This window comes from Garra rufa, chromosome 1, assembly GCF_049309525.1.
Source record: "Garra rufa chromosome 1, GarRuf1.0, whole genome shotgun sequence".
NCBI classification, from domain to species: domain Eukaryota; kingdom Metazoa; phylum Chordata; class Actinopteri; order Cypriniformes; family Cyprinidae; genus Garra; species Garra rufa.
The window spans coordinates 45,018,569-45,040,590 of record NC_133361.1 but is presented as its reverse complement, the minus strand read 5'-3'; the positions used below and the strand labels follow the sequence as shown (position 1 = coordinate 45,040,590).

The 22,022-nt window shown below is 36.4% G+C and overlaps 2 protein-coding genes across 2 annotated transcripts; one reads left to right on the top strand and one right to left on the bottom strand.

The window, feature by feature from the left end:
- Window positions 1-476: 476 nt before the first annotated feature.
- mapk3 (mitogen-activated protein kinase 3) lies at window positions 477-13,894 on the bottom strand. Its single transcript, XM_073841355.1, has 9 exons — window positions 13,463-13,894; window positions 10,924-11,106; window positions 10,611-10,800; window positions 9,751-9,867; window positions 9,556-9,670; window positions 6,296-6,427; window positions 5,889-5,998; window positions 5,640-5,768; window positions 477-2,976 (listed from the first exon to the last, which is right to left on the bottom strand). The coding sequence occupies exons 1-8, from the start codon at window positions 13,672-13,674 to the stop codon at window positions 5,649-5,651; spliced, it is 1,179 nt and encodes a 392-aa protein (XP_073697456.1). The 5' UTR covers window positions 13,675-13,894; the 3' UTR covers window positions 477-2,976; window positions 5,640-5,648.
- A 1,681-nt stretch (window positions 13,895-15,575) lies between these two features.
- On the top strand, window positions 15,576-21,952 carry nudt9 (nudix (nucleoside diphosphate linked moiety X)-type motif 9). Its single transcript, XM_073841334.1, has 8 exons — window positions 15,576-15,716; window positions 15,961-16,194; window positions 16,663-16,752; window positions 16,866-16,952; window positions 19,847-19,958; window positions 20,096-20,242; window positions 21,300-21,384; window positions 21,494-21,952. The coding sequence occupies exons 1-8, from the start codon at window positions 15,625-15,627 to the stop codon at window positions 21,637-21,639; spliced, it is 993 nt and encodes a 330-aa protein (XP_073697435.1). The 5' UTR covers window positions 15,576-15,624; the 3' UTR covers window positions 21,640-21,952.
- Window positions 21,953-22,022: the final 70 nt, after the last annotated feature.

Below are 22,022 nucleotides of genomic sequence, written 5' to 3'. Positions count from 1 at the left end.
AAGCATCAGTAAGAATTTGAACCTTCTGTAATAGTTGCATATGAGTCCCTCAGTTGTCCTCAGTGTGAAAAGATGGATCTCAAAAATCACACAGTCATTGTTGGAAATGGTTCAAATACACAAAAATGCTGAAAAACCAAAGAATTTGTGGGACCTGAAGGATTTTTCTGAAGAACAGCAGACAGTTTAACTGTTCAGGACAAACAAGGGACTCATGAACAACTATTACTAAAAAAAACACAGTTGTGGATCATTCAGGTAACAACACAAATACAGTATTAAGAAGCAAGTGTATGTAAACTTTTGAACAGGGTCATTTTTATAAATTAAACTTGGTACATTTAGGTACATTTAACCTAATCGCTGGGTTTGTCCATATTTCACCTTTAGTTGAATTGTATATAACCCAGCATTTTTCTAAAGCTTAATTTAAGAAGTTTGTTAAAAAAAGGACAAGAAAAACACAAGACAAAGACTTACAGTATCAGGAATTTTATTTTATATATGTATATAATTCTGTTTTTTGTTAATTGTTTAATTTATTATACCCATAAGCATATACATAAGACTATAACCATCCATAGCTCATTTCTCTTGACAATCTACCCATATCGTTTAATCATTTTTAAAACAATTCCTCATAAGACTTAGGGAAAAAATAGACTTCAGAAAGACTGAACAGCCAATTATTTTTCACACCCAAAGCGAACAAAATGAAAGAAATGCAAAACATACTTTAAAAAGGACAAAAGTTTTGAAATCCCTTTTCAGTTTTCAAAATAAAAAAAAAGAAGACCTCACCAATATAACACCAGCAATAATCATAATAACAGCCATTAAAAGGACATTATGATATCTGCCTCCTTTGCAGGCTTTTGAAATCATATACTGTATGTGTGCAGGTTTATATGTGAGAAATACATCCTTAAATGTGTGTGTGTACGCGTGTGTGTGAGACTGCTGACAGTCCCCATGGTCCCATTCACAATAAGCATGTCATTGCCATTGACGATACAGTAATATAAATAATCTTTTTCTTGGTAATGAGTTGTTTCCCTCAGATCAGAGCGGGATGATCTCCCCTCCTCATGAGGAAGCAGAGAAGAGCAGCTTCTGGTTGGAAAGGACAGACGCACAGACACAGACACTGGACGCGACCGACCGTCATTGCCTGTTACGCTTCACCCTAACAAGTGGGGGATTAAGAAAACAAGCTGAAGTACTCAAACAAGGAAACTTTTCTCACAGGAATAGATAAAATTGCACTAAAAACTCAAAACGTTTGGTCATGAGAGACAAAGTGCAGGTGCACCGATTGAGAAATGTCGGGGTGAATTTCCTCTGCAATAGGGGCTTGTCTCAATGGGGTTTTACACAGGGGGAGGGATATTAATTTACACAAATCACACCCTGTATTGATGCAAAACAGCTACACAATGTGCCATTTTAACTCTTCCCACTCGAACATGCTTTCCTCATCCATGATTGGCCAGAAGCAATGACGGTTTCCTTAAAAACGGCATCGAAAGATGGCGACATTTCACCGAGAACGCATAATAAAGGCAGGTAGTTACGTCTAAGATGCAACGCATGCAGAATAAGTCTAGATAAACACAAGGTGAGCCAATCACAGGCAGGAGAGGCATGAGGTCAGCAAGCCCTGTGGAAAAGCCCTTTGAAAAGTTCTGACATCACAGGGAGGGAATGAGAAAAAATGTGCTATGGCTCTGAAAGTGTTAAGCTTGGCTATGATTCCTCAATCACTCAAACCGAGAGGAAAAGGACGACGCGAAAGGAAAAAGAGGAAGGGACCGACATCTGCAAGCAACAAAGGCAGAACGTGGGGAACTATGTGTGACTTATCAGAAAGGAAGCATGGCAACAGTAGCCATGGACATGGTAACCAATGACAACTATTGTTATTCACAAAGAAATCAGTATCAACCCCCCTAAAAATAAAACGCACAATGAAGGTCTGCACACTACAGAGCCTCCAGCAAATGAACAGACGAGCGAGTGGAGGAGAAAGAGGGAAAGAAAGCCAAAAAAAAATTAAGAAACGATACTGATGGCTTAATTTTCCCAAGAACATTGGCAAGAAATAGTCTCAGTTCTCATCAGTAGAACGTGATATTTTACAGCAGATGATACTAATCCATCTCGCCCTCTTTCCTCCATTCATCCTGCCTTCTCTTTTATTCTCAAGAACCAAAACAAGACCTCTTTCTCCTCACGACAGAAAACAAAAAGTCCAAGCTCATTAAATGTAACATCATTTGTCTGAATGAATTTAAAAAAAGAAACACGAGCAATGACGTTATATTTCAAAAGATATTCAAATATAAATTCCCAACATTACAAAACACGATTTGTAACTGATCGTAACGTTCAAATTACAGTGTACAAACAGATCGCCGACTTACAATACTCCAATGAAATTCAAAACCACTTATATACACACACACACACACACCGGTCAGTGCCCACCGTAGAGATATTCTCTTTCTCTCTCTATCTCTCCATCTCTGTGGAATGAAAAAAAAAGAAAAGAAATAAAACACCCGGAACAACAGACCAGTAGAGAGAGACACCCTCGAGAGAGACATAAAGAGAAAGAGACGGATACAAACAGAGAGAGAGAAGCAGGGTATTGATAGAAAGGGTGAAAGATGCAATTGTTTGAGAGAGCAGGAGCTGTGTGCGGTATGCGATGAGAGAACAGTGAGTCTGACGGCCCCCGTTAATGGCGTTATGATAAGATGTTATAAGCCCAAACTAGCGCACAGCTTCCCAGCGAGAAAGAGAGATGGACAGATAAAACAAAGCTGACGTTTTTTTTTAAATGTACATTTTTCCTCTTTTTATCTTGTTTTTATCTTGTTTTTTTAATGTATATATGTATGTATATGTTTTCGCAGGTTGTCTGGAGTTATGTTTATCTGAGACTCCACGCTGCTTGGTTATTCTCCGTGATGGCTGTGAAAAAAAAAAAAAAAAAGGATTACTGAGCGTTAGTGGACATCAACAGCTTTAAGCATTGAAATTCTTCAAACTAGAGAAAGGCTTTTTTAATTTTTTTATATTAATAATTTTTTTTTGGGGGGGGGGGGGGGGGGGTAAGAATTGTTTTCATCAAAAAAATCATACTGAAATTATATCACCTTCAAGGTATTCTCAATATGTTAATATACTGGACAGACAAAAAGCTGATTATTATAAAGATCAATTTTGTATGTCAATTTTCATTTTTGTGTTAGTTGAAAAATTGTTGCGTTGCGGTCTATGCAGGGTCAGAAAGCTCTCGGATTTCATCAAAAATTTGATGAGGATTAGTTCACTTTCAGAACAAAAATGGACAGATAATGTACTCAATCCCTTGTCATCCAAGATGTTCAGGTCTTTCTTTTTTCAGTTTCAGAAAAACATTTCAGGATTTATCTGCATATAGTGGACTTCAATGGTGCCCCCGAGTTTGAACTTCCAAAAAGCAGCTTAAATGCAGCTTCAAAGGGCTCTAAACGATCCCAGCCGAGGAAGAAGGGTCTTATCTAGCTAAACAATATACTATATTATATACTTTTTAACCTGAAATGCTCGTCTCGTCTCTGCAATGTGCATGCGTAGTCTGTGCGATCCGGGTCAATACAGTTATGGTATGTTGAAAAACTCCCATCTCGTTTTCTTCTTCAACTTTAAAATAGTCCTACAACGCTGTTTTACCTGTTTTTGTTAAGGGTGTTTGATCTTCTTTGTATGTTCACTTTGTAAACATTAGGTTGGTACTTCTGCAGCGATGTAGGACGATTTTGTTGGGGAAGAAAACGAGATGCAAGTTTTTCGACATACTCTAACTGTATTGACTCGGATTACACAGACTATGCATGCGCATCACAAAGACGAGACAAGACGAGCGTTTAAGGTTAAAAAGTATATACATTTTCAATTTGTTTCAAAATTAACCGATCGTTTCATTAGATAAGAACCTTCTTCCTTGGCTGGGATCATTTAGAGCCCTTTGAAGCTGCATTTAAACTGCATTTTGGAAGCTCAAACTTGGGGGCACCATACATATCCATTATATGGAGAGAAATCCTGAAATGTTTTCATAAACACCTTGAATGATAAAGGGGAGAGTACATTATCTGTACATTTTTGTTCTGAAAGTGAACTAATCCTTTAACTTTTGTTCTAAAGAGGAATGAAGATCTTACGGGTTTGGAATGACATGTAGGTGAGAAATTAATGATAGAATTTTTATTTTTGGGTGAACTATCCGTTTATAATCAGGGTTCGTACAGATACTGTCAAATGAAATTCCAGAACTTTCAAGGAATTTTCAAGCACTACTTTTTTGATTTTCAAGGATTTCAATCGGAGATCTCACTTATCAAACAATGTCTTCTCTTTCCAATTCTAAATCAAATTATTCACGCTCTGCGCTCCAAAGTTCCGATCTAATTAAAATGATTTTGTGATCCACGTGCCGAAGTCCCTTTGCGTACAGCGAAACATGCAGGGTTTCCACTCCAAGCCAAACATCAAATTCCCCGACTTTCACTGACTAAAAAGCTGAAATTCCATGACCTATAATGAATGGATCCATCCATTTGCAAGCTTTAGTTACTTGTTCGCAGACTCTTTTAAGTACAAAACACACATATACACTACTTTTTTTTTTGGTTTTACAACATTAAATGTACTTCGATATTTCTACAGAAATTAATTCATGGTTTGTATGCTTTCATAACCATAACAATAGGCAAAACGCGTGAAACAACGCGATAAAACAAAATACAGTATAGAAAAATTACATTCTGATAAATGGAAACAATTTAAAGCAACAAACAAAAATCCCTGATATTACATGACTTGGACGAAGTAAATATAAAATTCCCTGCCTGGAATAGACCTTTTAAAATTCCATGATAATTTAGAAATTCCATGACCCGTGGGAACTCGGATCATTTGACTTAGATCGGGACTTCAAATCACGCATCATTTGATTTGAATCATTTAATTTGCGAAACGATTTACTAACCCGTTTCGATCCAAATCAAATTATTTGTGAGTCAATCGAAGCAGATCCAGCGTAAATGATTTGAATTGATTTGGTTCATCTGTTCCCTTTTTTTGTGTCTTTACACAACATTGTACTTCTATTGGCTTAGTTCCCTTAGTTTTATGACATTACCTGATATAAGCGTATATGATGTTTTTTGAATTGTGTGAAAAGATGTCTTAATAATTTAGGCACTTTTCAAGTACCCCTTCAGGAACATTGCTATTTTCAAGGGTTTCCCAGGCCTTAAATTTCAAAAAGTCAATTTCAAGTACTTCAAGCTTCTTATATTATATGTTTTTCCCCCTTTTTGCTGCTTGACAACCCCTGGTCACCACATACCTTTTATGGAAATGGGCAGCTTTAATTTTTTGAAATTATTAAAATTTTCATCAATTCATTTTCGGGTAAACTATGTCTTTAATTGCTTCCTATGACTCGTGTTAGTCACTGCTCTTGACCTCAGTTATTTCTTTCTTGCATGCCTTACACAAAACACTACTATATCTAAAATATATTAACATTAGTGAAACCTCACACGTGTAGATTTGTTCATTTGACATGTGCATGTGTTTTGTACCTGTCCCTCTCAGGAGCCCTGGTAGTTGGCCTGGAATCGTGCCGTCTCCTCAAAGATGAGCTCTTTCAGCTTCTCTTTGGGTAGGTCGTCCAGCTCCATGTTGAAAGTGAAGGGCTCCTCAGCCACCGGCTAAATTTGCAAACAATGTGAAATGCTGTTAGACCTCACTAACAGATGGGATTGTACAGATGTCTGACTTAAAGGGTGCAAGACAAAAATGATGGAGATGGAAAGGGGAAAGAAATATACCTCATCAGAGGGGTCATAGTACTGCTCCAGGTAGGGGTGGGCCAGTGCTTCCTCCACAGTTATACGCTTGATGGGGTTAAAGGTTAACATGCGGTCCAATAAATCCAGAGCTGAAATGCAATAGTAGAAGGACATGAAGTTCCACACTTCTAATGTTTAATTTATGATTACAAAGGCACATATTTACTAGTACTAAATCAAGCACAACTGCAGTTACAATAGTTACAGTGAAAAATCATAAGCATGTCTTGACAATGCAGCCAAACCATCAAAAGACCATTTGTTGACACCCACATTTGTACAGTACTCCCACACACACACACACACACACACACACACACTTAAGAGACAGCTACTGCCAGACCCCTCTTACGCAATCTACATACCATTTCACTAAACACCCTTACCTTTGTTGTCTGCTTTGGGGAACATCTTGCTCCATGGGACTTTCGGTTTCTGGGGTAGAGACTGGAGGTAGTTCCTGGCCTTCATGTTGATGATGCAGTTCAGATCATCTTGAGAAGGGGAGCCCAAAATACCTGGTTGATGGGGCAGGAAAATGATCACAAAATGAACAACGCGCCTGCATTCCCAAATGAGTCAAGTAACAACAATACAGTGACCGTCAACTGAAAACCATTGTTTCTACAATCTACAGCAGGGAAGAGAACAAAGCTTAAGGAAATAATAAAATGCAACTAACCTTTTATTGAGCACAGTTAAGATAAAAACAAGATTATCAGCTGTTTAAAGAAATAGAAAATGATTCTGAAAACACTTAAAAGTACATCCAGTCAAACTTTCAGGGCTGGGTTTTGAAACCAATTTCATGATTCAATTTGATTTTGCTTTACAAGCTTGCGATTTAATTAGATTCCGATTCGATTCAATATTGATTATTTTGGATATATATCATGTACAATACTAGCCGATTAACGAGGTCACCGAATATGCAGGAAGTGTGACGGAAAAGAAGAAAAAGTTGAATAAAGTTGATATTTTGTTTTCTTTGTGCACAAAAAAAAAGTGTTCTTGTCGCTTCATAATACTCAGATTGAATCACTGATGGCAGACGGACTATTTTGCCGATGCATTTCATACTTTTCTGGGCCTTGACAGTGTTATTTACTTGGCAGTCAATGGGACAGTTACAAGTCTTCCAGTTTTCATCCAAAATATCTTAAATTGTGTTCCGAAGATGAACAAAGCTTTTACGGGTTTGGAATGACATGGGGGTAAGTTATTAATGACGGAATTTTAATTTTGGGGTGGAGTAACCCTTTAAACTGGTATTAAAGTGGAAGAGATATTCAGTTTACTTGCGTTTCGCGCTGCCGCTTCTCTTGAACTGAGATGCTACAGTGATCTGTCACTCTATATTAAACTGTGCCAAAATGGCATTTATAGTTTGAATACTGTAATAAAATGGACAGAATTTGAAATCTAAGACTTCATATCAAAAGCAACAAAGCACAAAGTTTATTGTGAATTATTGGATGGGAGGCGCGCTACAACGTTCAGTTCATTACCTAAAAACGGGCTAGACTAATTGATTCTTTGGATTTAGAAATCAATATCGTTTCATAAAAAGGAAAATCGATTAAAACCGAGAAATCAATATTTTTTACCTAGTCCTACAAACTTTACAGTATTTTGGCATAAATTCTAAATCTTGGTGAAATATTCTTAAATCACAATCAAAACTGTATGCTAAGTAAAAGCTTAATGTGTTCACTTGCAAAGATAATTTATTTATATAATAATAATAATAATTCAATGTAACTTCAATGTTTGATTAAGGACATTTTTACAATTTTATATGATCAACAATTTTGGTACTGTGCTAGATTGCCACTTAAAATAAAATTTATACAAATTTGACTAAATACATAATATAAATTGTCAATAATTAATAAAAACAAAAAGCATACAAAGATACACTTTTCAAAGGTTTGGGGTTGGTATGTTTTTTTTTAACTCTAGGAAGTTTCTTATGCTCACCAAGGCTGCCTTTAATTAATAATAATAATAATAATAATAATAATAATATGAATAATAAAATACAAATAAAAAAAGAACATTAATAATTAAGCAATAAGGTACGAGAGGCCGTGCTGTATCATGAATAAATCACGGCTGAAGGGCGTTGTTAGGCACAACGCGAAGCGGAGTGCCTGCAACCCCTTCAGCCGTGATTTATTCACGATACAGCACGGCCTCAAGTACCTTATTGCTTTTATAAAACGGTTACCACACAATAAAAATATTAAAATCAAAAATATATATTAATTTATATATATTAAGTTGTATGTTTTCATAAAGTAAAATCATTAACTGCCTTCCGCTGTAAAAAGTAGTCCCTAACTGCTGCAGCTGTGTTTACGTTGCTAAGGGCGGTTGCTAAGGGGGTTCAATGATACACAAAACCGTTGAGTGAAGCGGTCATAGCAGTGCCGTATCATGAATACGACACAGCTGCTGACCAATCAGAATTGAGGAATGGAACTAACCGTTTTATAATATGAAATACTACTACAATTTAAAATAACTGCTTCCTTTAATTTATTCCTGTGATGGCAAAGCTGAATTCTCATCAGCTATTACTCCAGTCTTTACTGTCACATGATCTTTCAGAAATCATATGTGACCCTGAACCACAAAACCTGTCATAAGGGTCAATTTTTTTGAAATTGAGATTTATACATCATCTGAAATCTGAATAAATAGGCTTTCCATTGATGTATAATTTGTTAGGACAATATTTGGCTGAGATACAACTATTAACTAATTAAGTTTTTAGCCATGTATATTACTAAATAAAAATTAATGTTTGATATATTTATGGTAGGAAATTCACAAAATATCTTCATGGAAGATGATCTTTACCTAATATCCTAATGATTTTTGGCATTAAAAGAAAAATCTTTTGACCCATACAATGTATTGTTGTCTATTGCTACAAATATGTATTTTTTATTGCTACTTAAAACTGGTTTTGTGGTCCAGGGTCACTTATGTAATCATGTCAAACTGGGAAATGACTATATATTATGTACCACCTTTAAATAATAATAGGATTCATAATATTATTATTTTGATCATTATTAGGGTATTTAGGGTGGTAAATCATGATATTTTATAGTCAGTTCAGACATACAACCAATTAACCATTCTTTAAACGCATTTGAATATCACATGTACACTGTCTCAAAAGGCATTAATTGTGTCCATAATATTGGGTCGACTACACCCTTACAATATATTTTTGGCTATTGCTACAAATATACCCGCACTACTTATGACTGGTTTTGTGGTCCAGGGTCAAATATAATTTTATCTACCTAATATGCTGATTTGGTGCTCAAGAAACAATTCTTATTATCAATGTCAAAAACAGATGTGTTGCTTAATATGTTACTGGAAACCAGGGAAGTGGCTGATAATGACACAGCACACTGTACAGAAGCTGATAGTCCATTCTCTGCAGAGCGTTTCCTGCCCTCAATCATACAGTGTGTCACTGTGTCATAATACAGGACTCTCTGTGCTACATGCAGTTGCTACATAAAAATGTTTCTTTTCTATAATATGCTTCAGAGAATGGAAAGAATGAAGGAGTAGACAGAAAATGGGGAAATTCCATGGAGTATTAAGCACTGGTTCTTACCCAGTATGTGGTTGAGCTGGTCCAGATAATGCTTTCCAGGGAAGATGGGTCTGTTGGACAACATCTCAGCCAGGATGCAACCCACAGACCAAATATCAATGGACTTGGTGTAGCCCTGAAAGATTAAGAGAGAGTATGTCAAAGTATGTCAAGCATCCACTTATTACGTTTAATGCTAATTACATACACACATACCTTGGAGTTGAGCATGATCTCAGGAGCACGGTACCAGCGAGTAGCCACATACTCTGTGAGGAATCCGGTGTGGTCATGTTCAGGGTCGGCTATCCGTGCCAGCCCAAAGTCACAGATCTATGGGTGAGAAAATAGAATTATCCTCCACGCAACTTTCCACCATGCAATTTTGCTTTAAAAAGCTCATCATTCCTATATTTAGCTGCACTAGGATCACTGCCTTAAGATTAAACAAAGCACAAGAACTACATTACTAAATTTGGTCCTGCGTTCCTCAAAATATCTACACTGAAATAGATCACTTACAAAATGATTTCCATTTCACATTAGGTTTTATATGTGTGCCCCTGGACCACAAAACCTCTTAAGTAGCACAGGCTTATGTGTGTAGAAATAGCCAAAAATACATTGTATGGGTGAAAATTATATATTTTTTCTTTTATGCCAAAAAACATAAGGATATTAAGTAAAGATTATGTTCCACAAAGATATTTTGTAAATTTCCTAGCATAAATATATCAAAACTTAATTTTTGATTAGTAATATGCATTGCTAAGAACTTCATTTGGACAACTTCGATTTTTTTTTTTTTGCACCCTCAGATTCCAGATTTTCAAATAGTTGTACCTCAGACAAATATCGTCCTATCCTAACAAACCATACATTAATGGAAAAGCTTATTTATTAGAAAAATATACCCATATGACTAGTTTTGTGGTGTAGGGTCACATTTACTTTTTAACATCAGGTTATCTGTTTGAAGCTGCTGTGTCATGGTCAATGGTTTACTAAATGCAGCTTGTTATATGAAGAATTAAAGTTTCATGTTTAGAGTTTTATTCTTCTGTGGTTTTTCTGACCTTGAGGTCACAGGTGGTGTTGATGAGAAGGTTTGAGGGCTTCAAGTCTCTGTGCAGCACATTGGCCGAGTGAATGTATTTCAGCCCTCGCAGGATCTGGTACAGGAAGTAGCAGATATGGTCGTTGCTGAGTTGCTGTGTCTTCAGCAATTTGTAAAGGTCGGTCTCCATCAGGTCCTGTACGATGTAGCTGAAATGCAGTTAAAGAACTACAGCACAAACTGTGATATATATATACGACAACAAAATCTCTAAAATACAATGATAAGTACAACAATTTAGCTTAGTGCACCATGTGCATGTTTAAGGATACACATCCCTCATATATTCGATGCGGCGCGCTCTCAGGATGTCATTGATGCCGATGATGTTCTCATGACGGAACCGCAGGAGGATTTTGATCTCCCTCAGGGTGCGCTGGCAGTAGGTCTGGTGTTCAAACGGACTGATCTTCTTAATGGCCACTCGGATCTTATTCACATTATCAAAAGCTGAGCTGCAGGCAGCAGGGAAAGAGATGGTGGGATGAGATGAGGGAGAATTAAAAAAAAAAACTCATACAAGCTTGTGCACATATTTAACTCATGTAGCATGGGGAATAATGTTAAAAAAGTGAAATTATGTTTAGTCATCCAAAGGCTGTGATAAATATTATTCATTTTTATATGAGACATGTATAACTCATTTAAATCCCTGCTGTGTACACATTTTTTAGCTATAACCTTTATATTAACATTTTATTATTTTACATACAGTAAAAGCAAAATTTATTAAGACACCTTCAACATTTCTCGCATTATCACAGTTTAGTTTAGAAAATGGTTATAAAATGATAACTTTGATAGAAAGGTTTGTAACAAAACATGGTCAGGTCAAAGTGTGAATGAAATTTTTGGTCCAAACCTTTTATCACTTTTCCTGGTAGTCAACTGTATAAAGATTTTTTGGGTATAATATGTCACAGTTTACTTTATTTTGCTATCCTTAGTTACATACATGAACTATAGTGTCCCACTAGTAAAAAATAAATATCAAAAACGATATGTGGTGTCTGAATAATTTTTGGTTTGACTGTATATTAATACTACTACTTTTAATAAGCCATGTTTTTGAAAAGGGTTTATGGTTTGTAGTTACTGATGAACTAAATAAAATGGTTCCCAATTTATTTTATTTTTTTTCAAAACTTGGGTAAATCGGCTTGACATATGTAGTCTATACAAAAAATGTGTGTAAATAAATAAATAGGCAAAATAGGTTCATTTTTGGGACATTATTTCATACATTTAAACATTCTGAAATTTAAAACATTTTACTTTTTTGTAGTATGTATAAATATTTACCAAAATAAACATCAAAACGGAAAATTTATCAAAAACATTCATAATAATTTTAGGATTAGGATATTAAGTATCATGTTCCATGAAGATATTTTGTACATTTATATACTATATATATCAAAACCTATTTTTTTTTATTAGTAATATGCATCTTTATTCAGAACTTTATTTAGACAATTTTAAAGATTTTCTCAATATTTAGATTTTGCACTCTCGTATCACAGATTTTCAAAAAAAAATTTATCTCAGCCAAATATTGTCCTGTTCTACCAAACCATACACCAATGGAAAGCTTGTTTATTCAGCTTTCAGATGTTTTTTATTTTTTTATTTACCCTTATGACTGGTTTTGTGGACCAGGGTCACATATAAATCATTCACTTGTCTTTCCACATCAGTTGTATACATTTAAACATTTTACAATTTTAAAAATGTACAAATGTTAACTAAAATGAACATCAATTGAAAACACCAAATTAATAACATCATAATTTTCATTAATCGTTTTTGTATGATTTTAATGGTTAGATATGAAAAAAATCTCAGATGGGTACAGCTAAAATCCTAATTTTACATATATTTGAGGCATTTAAAACTACTAAGTGCACTGTATTCGTGGAAAATGCCTAGTATGTGATTCTTTTTGTTTTTCATACCGTGCAGCTGTCTGATAGCCCTACCCAAAGATATCCATAGAAGGCCATTGTGTTTTATTACAGGGGGTTTGTTTACATCCTCCAGCAAACTTGACAGTCATTTTGAGGATGGAGGACAGACCAGTGCGCACAGCTCTGCATTCTGCACCTTATATTTGTTGATTTTACCATAATCTTATCAAATTATATCATCTCAAAAACACTGGTAACTTATTTCTAGAAAAACCGCAAAAATGTTTGCCGTTCATCCACATTTGGCCGCATCGTAACCACGCCTGTTTCAAGAGCTCAGAGTGAGATGTCAGATTGCTAGCGGTGGAGCCAACAGTACCTAGCATGCAGTTTCACACTACAAACAACAAAACACACTCCTAAAATCACAAATGACAAGTGACATTCAACATGTAAACTCATCGAGTGTTTTCAACAACATGGATTCACGCGTAAACACTGGCTGTGTTTGAAACCTAGCGAGCTAGACAGCATTTTTAAAGGTTACCAAACGCGTATGTGATGCCAAAAAATACTGTTTATGTAGGCAGCTCGCTATGCTTTCAAACACAGCCAGTGCTGGAGAAATGGGATTTAATCCAATGCATTACTCGCAATCTATTGTTAGCCCTGAGATTCTGGGAAGGATATGCAAGGAAACTTGTTGAGCGGAGAAAATGATTCTGCTGCTTTTGAAACGCGTTCTTTTCCGCTAATGAAAAGGGAATGCGGAATGGCATAGCCTTTCAGAGAATCAACACCCTTTTTTCTTTACTACGAAGAGCTGATCAGTACCAGCCCATTAATTCTCGCTCCGATCTCCAAGCAACGTGTGCGACTGTAAAAACGAGCAGTTTCCGCTTACCAGACCATCCCATAGGCCCCCTCCCCGATGTACTGGAGATCGGTGTATCGGGGGCCAACGTCAAAATTTTGTCCCTTCACCGACTCTAGGCCCGGTTTGGATCCCGCCGCTCCATTAGCTCCCCCGGGCGCGACGGCTCCTCCAGCCCCGGCGGCGCTGCTATTCGAGCCCGCGGCTCCAACCGCCGCCGCGCTGCTGCCCGATTCCGCCATCGTTTCTGTCCACAAATCAGTCGCCTTCGCTCAGTCTTTGGGGGGAGGGGGGCCTCCTATTTGCCTTCAGATCAAAGACAGGTTAATTGAATCACAAAGGCTGCCGTTATACGGTGCGCTTTCCTGACAGTCGAAAAGGAATCGGTCAAGGCCCCCCCTGTAGATGCGAGTGCGGAACGAGCGTGCATCTAAACGGATCGTGAGCGCGAACGCGCACTTCTCCTGTACAACGTTCGGGGGCGCGCGCTGCGCGTGAAAAAGCCAGAGCAGCAGACGCATTTACACAGTGCTCGAGTGGGTGTGCAGAATGCCTCCCACGGTTACGGGTAGTAGGCCCTCCGGCGTGATTTACAGTTTGTGGTTGGAAAAAAAAGCGAAAGGGAGAAGAGGGTATGGTGAAGTGTGAGATAAACACACGAACTCGGCATATTTTCCATCATCTGAATATTTACAACTGGAACAAAAACGGGCATCATTCTCTCATAATTACATTTATTTTACCTGAACATAACACTACCAGTGTATACCAAGTTTTTGGACAGTAAGATTTTTTATGTTTTTTTGAAGTCTCTTCTGCTCACCAAGCCTGCATTTATTTATCCAAAGTACAGCAAATCAGTAAAATTTTGAAACTGCTTTCTATTTGAATATAATGTAAAATTGTAAAAGCTGAATTTTTAGCATCAATACTCCAGTCTTCAGTGTCACGTGATCCTTCAGAAATTATTCTAATATTCTGATTTGCTGCTCAAAAAACATTTATTATTATAAATATTATTTTTATTATGCTGAAAACAGCTGAGTCTTTTTAGAGGTTTCTTTGATGAATAGAAAGTTCAGAAAAACAGCATTAATCTTTTGTAACATATATATAAATATATAAATGCTGATCTTTGGATATTTGTAGTCATCAAAGAATCCTGAAAAAAAATTACTTAACTGTTTTAAATATTGATCATATTAATAATAAAGAAAATTCAGAGGAATAGATTACATTTTAAAATATATTCAGATAGAAAGCAGTTTTATTAAATAGAAAAAAAAATATTTAAAAAATTTACTATTTTTGCTATACTTTGGATCAAATAAAAAAAAGGCTTGGTGAGCAGAAGAGACTTCTTAAAATAAAAAAAATCTTACTTTTGAAAAGGTAAGGGATTCATAAAGTAGGCCTATATGTAACCCTGGACCACAAAACCAGTTATAAGGGTCAGTTTTCTAAAATTGAGATGTATTTTATACATCAGCTGAAAACTGAATAAATAAGCTTTCCATTGATGTATTGTGTTTTGAAAATCTGGAATCTGAGGGTGCAAAAAATCTAAATATTGAGAAAAAACGCCTTTAAAGTTGTCCAAATGAAGTTCGTAGCAATGCATATTACTAATCAAAAATTAAGTTTTGATGTATTTTCAGTAGGAAATTTACAAAATATCTTAATGGAACATATACTTCACTTAATATCTTAATGATCATTTTGACCCATACAATGTATTGTTGTCTATTGCTACAAATGTATTTTTTATAGCTACTTAAAACTGGTTTTGTGGTCCAGGGTCATATATGTAATTATGTCAAATTGGGAAATGACTATATATGATGTACCACCTTTAAATAATAATAATAATATGATTCATATTATTATTAATTTGATTATTATTTAAAGGTGGTAAATCATGATATTTTATAGTCAGTTCAGACATATAACAATTTAACCATATTTTAAACGTATTTGAATATCACATGTACACGGTCTCAAAAGGCATTAATTGTGTCCATAATATTGGGTCGACTACATTGTACGATTTCCCTTTTAAGAAATGTACACATCTACTACAAGACAGATTTACAGCAGAGCAGCGTAGAGTCGCATGAATTGCGTCACCGCAAAGGCTGGGCAGGTCTCTCACTTCCTGGTTACTGCAGCTCTGTGTTTCATCTCGTTTTGGAATGAAAGCAGTTTCCCGTTACTGGGTTGCATCGGTGCACGTAGCGCTTAGTATTATTGGGCTCCCGTACGCTGCTGGCACGAGTGGGGTCTGGTATGTAAATTTATGTAATAATTAAAATTAATTTCAATTCTGAATCTGTAGTGACACAAGGTTGACAGCTGTATAATCGACAGCTTCTCTTATAGTACTCTCTTGATTGACTTGTGAGTCTTAAAATGAAAGAAACGCTCCGTTATAGAAATTATTTATTTTAAAATTATTTTTTTTTTTATCGGTGTCTTGCGTTGTTGCAACTTAAGGGTTAAATTAATAGTTTCTTTCAATCAATTTTCAGCAGGAAGAACGACATCAGCCGCATTCCTAGTCTCTGTTCATCCACATCTGTCTCCATGCCTCCTGCCGCACACGTTAAGGCTCGGTGTCCAGTATATCCCGTTTCGGATACACGCCGCTTCCCTGTCCCGGATGACAAAGTAGACTGGGACACAGACTGGCCCCAGTATAGCCCTGTTAACTATACCGCCCCCACTGTGCTAAAAAAGCCTGTTTGGGCTGACCCAGAGATTGGGTGAGTACTTGAAATTGAGATACTTGATAAATAAGCTTTCCATTGGTGTTTAGTTTGTTAGGATATAATAATATTTGCCTGAGATATAACTATTTGGAAATCTGGAATCTGAGGGTGCAAAAAAATCTAAACTTTGAGAAAATTGCCTTTAAAGTTGTCCAAATGAAGTTCTTAGAAATGCATATTACTAATCAAAAATTACATTTTAATATATTTACAGTTGGAAATTTACAAAATATCTTAATGGAGTATGATTTTTAATTAATATCCTAATGATTTTGATCCATACAATGTATTTTTGGCTATTGCTACAAATATACATGTGCTACTTAAGACTGGTTTTATGGTCCAGGTCACAAATAATGTAAAAAATAAATTCACTGGGTGTACCACACAAGAATTACTGTGATAATGATTTGCATGATGTTTTGAAATATATGTATAAAAGTCTATTTGTGCTTTCTTTAGTGGATTTTCCCCGCTGTTCAATTCTTTGGATGGCTCTGTGGACAGGAAAAGCCATGAGGGCCCGTATCGTATCCAGAATGGCAAACCACTGTAAGTCAAACATTAAAATACCAGGTCATCCAAAATATCTCAATAATTGTAATAATTACAATGCTTGCTTTTTCTACTTGTTAATGATTTTACTTACTGTAAATCATCTTTAGAAATCCGCATGGAAGAACTGGGCTAGAAGGCCGAGGATTACTGGGAAGGTGGGGTCCAAACCATGCCGCTGACCCAATAGTTACCAGGTACTAAAATGTGTGACATAGTAAATAGAAACCAACCTTTCACCTGTAATTTGTCTCCCACTGGACTGGTTTAACAGTTCCATGCATGCAAGGTATTTTGTGGGTAATGTGGCAGGCTTCACATACTTAAAATGAACCTGGGATAAAATATTTTCATTTTATTGAATTTAGTTAGGTTTCTGGCGTGTCTGCCAGCCCAGAAATGCTGAAAAGAAAACACAGAGCCAGAAACTGTGTCATCCAGCCATTTCAATTTGCAGCTGGTTTCTACATAGATAACTAGCTATTTGAATAAGACCACCTCCACCTCCACATCAAGTTCTGATGTTCATTCATGTTTATTTTGTGCTTTAAATAAATAAGAAAAGACAATTGGTTGATCGGTTGATTAATCTATTAAGGCTATACAGTGATCTGTACAGTCGTGGCCAAAAGTTTTGAGAATGACACAAATATTAGTTTTCACAAAGTTGCTGCTCAACTGCTTTTAGATCTTTGTTTCAGTTGTTTCTGTGATGTACTGAAATATAATTACAAGCACTTCATACGTTTCAAAGACTTTTATCAACAATTACATGACATTTATGCAAAGAGTCAGTATTTGCAGTGTTGGCCCTTCTTTTTCAGGACCTCTGCAATTCGACTGGGCATGCTCTCAATCAACTTCTGGGCCAAATCCTGACTGATAGCAACCCATTCTTTCATAATCACTTCTTGGAGTTTGTCAGAATTAGTGGGTTTTTGTTTGTCCACCCGCCTCTTGAGGATTGACCACAAGTTCTCAATGGGATTAAGATCTGGGGAGTTTCCAGGCCATGGACCCAAAATTTCAACGTTTTGGTCCCCGAGCCACTTAGTTATCACTTTTGCCTTATGGCACGGTGCTCCATCGTGCTGGAAAATGCATTGTTCTTCACCAAACTGTTGTTGGATTGTTGGAAGAAGTTGCTGTTGGAGGGTGTTTTGGTACCATTCTTTATTCATGGCTGTATTTTTGGGCAAAATTGTGAGTGAGCCCACTCCCTTGGATGAGAAGCAACCCCACACATGAATGGTCTCAGGATGCTTTACTGTTGGCATGACACAGGACTGATGGTAGCGCTCACCTTTTCTTCTCCGGACAAGCCTTTTTCCAGATGCCCCAAACAATCGGAAAGAGGCTTCATCGGAGAATATGACTTTGCCCCAGTCCTCAGCAGTCCATTCGCCATACTTTTTGCAGAAGATCAATCTGTCCCTGATGTTTTTTTTTGGAGAGAAGTGGCTTCTTTGCTGCCCTTCTTGACACCAGGCCATCTTCCAAAAGTCTTGGCCTCACTGTGCGTGCAGATGCGCTCACACCTGCCTGCTGCCATTCCTGAGCAAGCTCTGCACTGGTGGCACTCCGATCCCGCAGCTGAATCCTCTTTAGGAGACGGTCTTGGAGCTTGCTGGACTTTCTTGGACACCCTGAAGCCTTCTTAACAATGCAGTGGAAAGTTTTTTTCGGGATTAAGTTAATTTTCATGGCAAAGAAGGACTATGCAATTCATCTGATCACTCTTCATAACATTCTGGAGTATATGCAAATTGCTATTATAAAAACTTAAGCAGCAACTTTTCCAATTTCCAATATTTATGTAATTCTCAAAACTTTTGGCCACGACTGTATATTACATTATAGAGACACAAAGTGGTATTTATTTGAATTTCTTTTAAAATTGACAACATTTTAAAGCTAAGACCTTGTTTCATACCAAAAGTAATGAAGTGTAGTGTGAGAGCGGCATTGTTTGTCTGACATGGCAACAGTAACTAAGGAGGGCGGGTTTTTGAAGGGTCAATTCATGTGTATTACACCGCGACAAGCAATTTGGCTGTCCACACCATATATATATATATATATATACGTAGAGGCATGTGAATGCGTCCACCATATTGGAAAGATCAACTTGACGTCATTCACCATACTATAGGTTTGCAGACCAATGGCTGTGCAGGACTGTTGCATTTCGAATATTCAGTGATTACTATGGTAAATTACATAGATCTATGGGTGAATGACGTCAAGTTGACCACTGCAATATGGCGGATGGCTTACATATAACGGCCCATGGAAACAGTCACTAATGAGGCATCTACGTATATATATCTATGGTCCTCTCCAGATGCGACACAACAGCGCGACGTAACAGAATCACTCAAATATCACACGAAATGGACAAGTTTATAGACTAATTCAAATATTAAACCTTTTTAACATTATTAAAACTACATACTGAGTCACTGATACCATCTTTGTTATGGAATATGTTTGTTGGTTCACAATGAGTTGGCAGTTTGCTTTAATTAACTGCTTTAATGCATGTTTGCTTTAATTTACTTTAAAGATCGGAGGTAAAATCTAGTGTTTAGCTGTCAGTATGGCTAGAAATATCATGCAATATGATATTCAAGCTCACAATAGACTCTTTTAACATTGAATAAAGCACATAATCAACACCTGAGATTATCACTGTCATAGTTTGTATAGAAACCATTTCTAAAATAGAAATTCTGTGTTTAGCTAGTTAGGACAAAAACTCAGATTAACATGACAAAGATACCTTTTATCGCGTGTTGCCCGACATAGTAGTTAGGACATGGTGTTATGTCGACATGTCCCATGGAAGGGACAAGGGAGGGGCGTGGTGAGCAGAGCTCATTATCATTTAAAGAGTCATGCACCGAAACAGGTCGCTGTGAACAGAGCTGTTTTTGACTAGGTAAACAGAGTGTTGTTTTACATGATCATCAAGGAATTTTAACTAAAGTTTGTTACATTTCATGAAGACCCTAAAGAATATCAACTTGTGGAAAATGGGCATCTGATGTACACGTTCTTGAAAACTCATTTCCTTTGGTCTCTCATACAGATGGAAAACAGACTCTACAGGACAGCATGTCCACCACACTAACTCTCAACTGCCTGTGCTGCAGTTTGTGTCCATTAAGAGGTTGGATTGTGGCGAATGGGCCATCCCAGGGGTGAGTATGAATCTCAGTGCTCGTTTCAAATTTTCATAATAGTTATTATGAGTGAAGAGCATCTGTGGATTGAAGTTGTTAAAAATTCATTCTGCTAATTTGCTAACAGGTTATGATGTTTGTTGTTGTGTGTTCAGGGAATGGTGGACCCTGGAGAGCGTGTTTCTCAAACACTGCAGCGTGAGTTCTCAGAAGAGGCATTGAACTCACTGCAAGCACCTCCAAGTGAGAGGGAGAAGATCCAAAAGCGAATCTCTGAGCTTTTTAACTCAGAAGGTCTTCAGGTGAGACCGTACGCTTACACTTCAAAAGTTTGGAATAATTACAATATTTAAAGGGATAGTTCACCCAAAAATGAAAATTCTGTCATTAATTACTCACTCTCATTCCGTTTTAAACCCATAAGAGCTTTGTTAACTCTATAGAACACAAATTAAGATATTTTTTATAAAATTCAAGAGCTTTCTGACCCTGCATAGACAGCAACGCAACTGACACGTTCAAGACCCAGAAAGGTAGTAAGGACATTGATAAAATAGTCCATGTGACATCAACCATTTTATGAAGCTATGAGAATGCTTTTGTGCACAAAGAAAACAAAAATAGCAACTTTTTTCAACAATTTCTTCTGCACCCTGTCAGTGTTCATCACACATTCATGGGAGTATCACAATGCATTATATACAGGAAAAAGAATACAGGAGAAATCTGTAATATTGTGAGATCTTATTAGAATTTAAATAACTCTTTTCTATTTTAATATATTTCATAATGCAGATTTAAAGATCTTTTAGAAAATATTTTAATATGCTGACTTGCTGCTTAAGACACTTCATACTGTGCTACTTCATATTGTGGAAATTGATACTTGTTGTTTCAGTATTCTTTTATAAATAGAAACTTATCAACTTAGTCAAATTATTTGAAATAGAAATACTTTGTAACGTTGTAAAAGTCTTTACATTTGTCATTTGTTACATAAAAGTAACAGTTTTTTTGCTTACCACAAAACTTTAAAAGGTACTGTATTGCAGTTTCCACAAAATTATGAACACAGCACTCTTAAATTACATTTTTAAATGGTCAAATTATCAACATTTCAGCTAATTTTTAGTGATACATTAATCACTGTTTACACTTCGATTTGAAACCAAAAAGCTTTATGTTTTTCTGTCCAAATTTAACACAAAGTGAAAACTTTCCAGTCCTGACAAACAAGCAGATCATGCAGATTCCTGTTGCAATTACTGGATTTCACTCAAAGTATTTGACCAAACAACAGTAATTGTGAGTGCATCTTGTGTTGTAGCACTATATAACTCAGTATCTTTTTTCCTATAGGTCTATAAAGGTTATGTAGATGATCCAAGAAACACAGATAATGCTTGGATGGAGACAGTTGCAGTCAATTTCCATGATGAGTCAGGTAAAAACATTGTGCTGATGAAACACATAGTGATATTTGGGATGATATGTTATTGACTGAGTAAAGTACATTGTTTCATTTAATTCTTGAATCAATTCTTTCCATTTAGGCAATAGTGTGAGTGAGCTTCCATTGCAAGCAGGTGATGACGCTGGTCAAGTGAGCTGGATTGATGTCGACTCCTCCCTGGCCCTCTATGCCAATCACTTGCATTTCCTAGAGACAGTTGCTAAGGAAAGAAAAGCCCACTGGTAACAATAAGTACTATGAAGTGCCTTTCTGCTAAACATAAATGAAGGAAATCTTTTTCTGTGAAAACTTAGGAAAATCAGTTCTGGTGTTTAGATTAATATGAAGTGTGAACCGTTTGCCACAACACTGCCAACAACTGCATTCCAGTAAACCAAAGGTTAACCTCAATTATCTGTATACTTTCTTAATATGCAGTAAAGCATGGCTACTCAAAATAGAGGCATGCAGATTATTTAAGCTTTGCTGTTACATTGAACTGAACACTATTACTTATGTATGAATCTTACTGTAATAACCAAAAGAAAAAAACATCTTATACACCTGTTCTGTGTTTTTTTTTTTACCTCTTAGTCTGTTGTGCTATTTATTTATATAAAATAATTTGA